The 5,917-nt window shown below is 43.4% G+C and overlaps 1 protein-coding gene across 1 annotated transcript; it reads left to right on the forward strand.

The window, feature by feature from the left end:
- Positions 1-4,153: 4,153 nt before the first annotated feature.
- Positions 4,154-5,101, forward strand: LOC136543835 (putative cyclin-F2-1). The gene is made up of 2 exons (XM_066536176.1): positions 4,154-4,828; positions 4,886-5,101. Exons 1-2 carry the CDS (start codon positions 4,154-4,156, stop codon positions 5,099-5,101), a joined length of 891 nt encoding a protein of 296 aa, XP_066392273.1.
- The last annotated feature ends 816 nt before the right edge of the window (positions 5,102-5,917 follow it).

Below are 5,917 nucleotides of genomic sequence, written 5' to 3' on the forward strand. Positions count from 1 at the left end.
TTCATTTTAATGGATTTTATGTGAGAGTTGGCGGTTAGGAAAAGGAATTAAGGACCACTAACAGAGGTTCTGCCACAAATGGTATCGGAGCATAAATGAGTGAGAATGCTTGAAAACCTTTTTCTAAACTAAAACTTAACAACGAATTCTTTTTTAAAAAGTTAGGACATGTGCATGTGAAGTTATATAAGTAACCCTATTACTATGGTTATATATAGGATAGATGGCACTCTACTAATGGGTTACAAAATTCTAAAAGAAAAATAAATAAAAAATAATAGTAATAATAAATAAATACGAACGAGCTAGCCGGTAGATGGCACCCTCATGACTATTGTTGGTATTTAGTAACTTGTCACTTGTTTTAGTAGCCACCTATTAATTACCTATATCTTCTAACATTACTTTACTATGTTGTTATCCCTAGTGATGGTGCCATAGATGCTTGTTGGTACTGCCTAGCATCACTACAAGAATGATACTAAGTAGTTCTTTATCATTTTATGTGATTAGAAAGAATATAAAGATGTATGAATGAAAAGGAATCTACAAGCGCACAGATAATTATACCATTGTAGCACTCCACCCGAGAGTATTCTAGATATCATTATTTATATTTTACCATAGGAAAGGTCTAGCATGGACATGTATTGATAACTTATACTATTAATGGAGAAGTAAATCATAGCCAATATTCTATTCATAACAGGGGTAAGTCATAGGATAAGATATATATATGATAAGTCTTGATCAATGATAATAATAAATCACTCAGAGTACTCCTTTCTATGGCATTAGCATGGTCAGGTAGAATATTAGAGAAATAATTCCTAAGTCATTCTTAATTACAAGTCAAAACATACATTGATTAGTGTAATTATACCTAGTAATCATGGTTAAGATCATCTTTATATCTACACATAAGGGATATTACTAAGTAAGATTAAGAACAGAGCTTGTCCTTCCTTCGTAACCACATCCTACATGCTACCTATATCGGGGAGTGGACTACAAAGGACTCAACAGGAGTATCACATCCGTAATCTACCACATGTCCCGGAATATAGGGTGTATCCGTAAGTAAACAACGTATAAGCACCACGCTTACACAATGTCGACCACTCACCCCGTGTACTTTGGAGTGAGCGCTATACGAACTTATGCATAAACATAATTATAAACTAGCTATACTAAGTATATGTCAAAGTAGACGATGAACATTATAACAAAGAACATGAATACTAATATTGTCATAACAATTGTAGTAAGCATATAAAAATAATAGAGATACAAAAGAGAGGAGTACAAAGATTATACCAAACCACGCTTTTGACATCATTGGGAATCCAAGCGAAGCCTGCTTGCCTCCCTCTAAACCTAACCTAACTAGCTATGCCCTAGAATTAATGAAGCTCTGAGGATGATTAGGGTTTTTGTCTTCTCAAATGACTTGATGCCTCAGGGAGGTGGCAGGGGCTGGTATATATAGCCTAGAGCATCAAACATGAGTTCTTGGATCAAACCGACTTAAGGCACGGCGTAGATGCAACCTAGGAAGCGGTGAAGAACCGATATTGCAATGCGGAGACCAACATGTGGGTCTAGGGGTCGGGTGGCCTCACCTGGCAGCCTCTGCCTCTGCCTCGGCGTGGTGTCCTCTTGTGTCCTCTAGAACCTTTTAGTGTCCGTTTCACGGTGGATAAGCGTAATTAAATTTGACTTGTAGGTCCACCTTGACGATTTTCTGGTTAAACCCTACAGAAAATACAAATTCATCAAAACTCGTAAAATTTATTAGTTTAAATCCCTATATCTTTGTTGGTGATTATATTTATGCCTTTATTCATGTTTTTTTGATGATTTATAATGATCGTTAAGTGTCGTCAATACTATGTCAAAGCTACGAAAGCGGCTGGATATTTCTACCCGAATAGGAACGAGCGATAAAAGGGAAATAAGAAAATAGAGGAGAAGAGATAAACTCATAGATAGGAATGCAAGGTAAAGAAGATAACTCTCGGCTGATATTTCCTCCGGTCTGATTCTCATCACATTTACTGCGAGCATTGTGTACTTCGACGCTGGAGCCTTGTTTAGATTAGGGTTATGAATCAGTATTTGGTATTATAGCACTTTTATTTGTATTTGATAATTATTGTTCAATTATAATTTAACTAGGCTCAAAAGATTCGTCTCACAATTTACAATCAAATTGTGTAATTAATTAATTTTTTATCTATATTTAATATTCTATATATATGTCTAAAGATTTAATATGATGAAGAAAGAGTGAAAAAACTTAGAATCTAAACGAGGCCTAGTATAAAATGCCATGCTCCTATCCCTCCAGACTGGCACCGCACACACCACCATGCACTGGTTAAAATCCTTCACCACTGTTCTTTGGGAAGTGACAGGAGAGATCGGTAGAACCAAGGCAAGAGCATGTACTGCATCTGTACCACAGCTAGTCTTGCTAGGCCTAATCTAGTCACTGTAGGTCCTGGTTTAGTTATCCAAAATTCAAACTTTGGCACTATAAAAAAGAAGATTCCCCGTTACATCAAATTTACGGTACATGCATGGAGTACTAAATGTTAACGAAATCAAAAACTAATTACACAATTTGGTTGTACTTTGCGAGACGAACGTTTTGAGCCTAACTAGTCAACGATGGAACAATTATTACCGAATACAAACGACATGCTACAGTGCACTACACTGCTCTACGGTGATTCTGGCGGCGCCAACTTCGGCTGTGTTTAGTTACACCCCAAATCCCAAAAAGTGCTACAGTACCTATCACATCGAATGTTTACGGTCCGTGCATGGAGTATTAAATGTAGACGAAAAAAACTAATTGCACAGTTTGATAGGAAATTGCGAGACGAACGTTTTGAGCTTAATTAGTCCATGTTTGAACACTAATTGCCAAATAAAAATAAAAGTGCTACAGTAGCCCCAAATTACAACTTCGTGGAACTAAACACACGCTTCGGCAACTAAACGCGTTGCAATTCATGGAAACCAGTGATGTGACGTTGTTTACTCTTTGCTTTGCTTACTACTACTCAAACACCAGATGACAGAACTAACTTAATTAGACACCACTGACGCTATATATATCGTGTTCATTTTGTGCGGCCATATTATCATTAACATGTGGTCAGCTGACTAGGAATATATACGATGTTAGTGGCCTTTGCCTCTGGACACGTCAAGTTAGAGAATAAAAGATTCCTTTACTAAATTACCTAGTACGTGCACGCGCATCCATATACTAGTAAAGGGCACTGCACCATGTAAGGGCATGTTTGGAACGTAAGAATTTCACAGAAATTACATAAAAATTTCACAGAAATCAGTTCAATTTCATAGAAAAAACACAAAAATAAAAAAAAAATCTCGCATTCCAAACATACCCTAAGAATGGTCATCTCGTCTACCGGAAGCTAGTCCTTTTATACATGAGTAGACTTGGCTGTAAACACAGTGCTAGTAGTAGCCCTACTGGTATGTGTTTTTTCATGAAACTACGGTTAGTAATGTATCACTGTTTAATAGCAAAAACATTTATGACAAGGAGTCATCAGAGAAATTAACCAGTAAAGGCAAGACTTTGCTTGTCAACTAACCTTCTTAACTGAGCACACTGATCTATATTTAGGAGAATTATCTATTTGACACTGAAACAAACCAGTCTTTCATATTTGGCACTAAAAATTTTGAACTTTCTTATCTGACACCAAGTTGAAATTTTCTTCCTTAAATAGTACTACCGTCTATTTTCACCTGTAACGATGTTAAGTGGCTTGCAAAATGACATTGGCTTGCAAAATGACGTAAGTGCCCTTGTTTGTAGTAGGCGTTTGGAGCATGCACGCACACTGCTGCTACTTCTGCACTCATGCTGCTGCTGCACAAGGCTGCTTGTTGCGTTCATCATGACCTTGGACTCGTCGAAGCTGAGCACGCCGTCGCCGTCGAAGTAGTAGGCCAGCGCACTCTCGCTGCTGACGGTCGACTCCAGTGAGGAGACGTCGTTGGTGGGCGAGTTGCTACTCCACGCTAGGGTGGTGTCGCCGTCATCGTCGCTGCAGGCACTGCCTAGTTCTCTGCCAAGACCGCTTGCTAGCTTCCTGCGATCTCCACCATGTGCACCGTAGCTCCTTTCATCCTTCCCAGCATTGCTGGTGCAGACATGATGAAGAGGACGACGTTGGCCACGACGCACGTGGAGGTCGCTCCTGCCGTGGTGCGCTGGTGCGACTATGGCGTGGACGATGACGCCGACATCGACGCGTTGCTTCGGGACATACACGCCGCCGTGCGCCCTCGCGCCCCCGCTGCCGCGGACCTACCGATGCCGCCTCAGGAGTTTCTTGCGCGGTCTCGGCGACACAACTATCACTACGACTACGAGGACAACGACTTCCAGGCCGTTCTCCACGGTATTCGAAGCGTTCGGATCCCAGTCGCTGGCTTTGCTTCGATGCCGGTGGATGCTTCTAACGGATCCCCAAGGACACCAGCAGCAGCGGTGGTGCTTGCAGCGCCGCTCAGCTACGGCGACGATGCCACCGAGGCCGATGTGGTCACCATCAAGACGTCGCCCAAGATGAAGCAGCCGCCGCAGTACGACTACGACGCCGACATCGACGCCACGTTCCGAACCATGGAGACAGAGGCCATGGAACGTCCCTCGCCAGACTACCTCAGCCATCGACAGGGAGGGGAGATGATGATGATGGACCACGCCGACCTCATCGACAAGATGCATCGCTTCTCCACACACTACGACCTCGCCCCGGGAGCGTTCCACCGCGCAGTCTCCTTCGTTGACCGGTTCCTGTAGGCCAAGAAGATCAATCGCGATGAGCGCCAGATTTGCCTCCTCGGCGCCGCAGCCGTCTTCGCGGCGGCCAAGTACGAGGACAGGAACACCGTGCTGAAGATCAACTCTGACCACATCGCCATGTACGCTGGGTGCACCCGAAGCGAGGCTGTCGACCAGGAGCGCGAGCTGGTTGCTATGCTCGGCTACCGCCTGAGCGGACCCACGGCCTACACGTTCGTCGAGCACTTCATGAGGCACAGCTAGGAGGAGGTGGTCAGGGCCCTAGCGCATCACCTGGCCGACATGGCGTTGTTGGACTACAGGTGTGTGGCATTCCTGCCATCCGTCGTGGCCGTGTCGGCGATCTTGCTAGCGAGGACGGCCCTGTACTATTCGACGGCGGTGCCGGTGGATGCAGGCTATACGCTCGAGGAGCTCAGCGACTGCATACAGGCGATATACGACATGCACGAGAACCTGTGGGTGTGGCCAGGGTGCGCCCAGATGATGGTACATTGGGAGAGCACTGCTCAGTTCCGCTATTTCTTGTCTCCCCTGTCAATGCTGATTGCCATGCATTGACTGACCTGTACAAACACGCTGCTGCTGCTGTTGCTAATAGATGGTACAAACCTTTTTCGGCTAGACCCTGTCTGGGTAGCACTATCAGCCTTGTGCAGCAGCAACAGCATGCGTGCAGAAGTAGCAGCAGCGTGTGTGCGTGCTCCAAACGCCTACTACAAACAAGGGCACTTACGTCATTTTGCAAACCACTTAACATCGTTACATGTGAAAATTGATGGTAGTGCTATTTACGGAAGAAAATTTCAATTTGATGCCAGATAAGAAAGTTCAAAATTTTTAGTGCTAAATATGAAAGACTGGTTTGTTTAAGTGCCAAATAGATAATTCTCCCTCTATATTTTATGCTCTATGTTACCGGTAAGCTGTGAAATTAAAGAAGGTTCATAACTGAGCTGATATGGCACATAAAATGATGTCGTCACCATCTGGGTAGGTAATATGTGCACTCAGCTTGAGACAACCAACCCTGACATAGTGATGCACAGGTAAGCTATG

This window comes from Miscanthus floridulus, chromosome 3 (assembly GCF_019320115.1).
Source record: "Miscanthus floridulus cultivar M001 chromosome 3, ASM1932011v1, whole genome shotgun sequence".
Lineage (NCBI taxonomy): Eukaryota > Viridiplantae > Streptophyta > Magnoliopsida > Poales > Poaceae > Miscanthus > Miscanthus floridulus.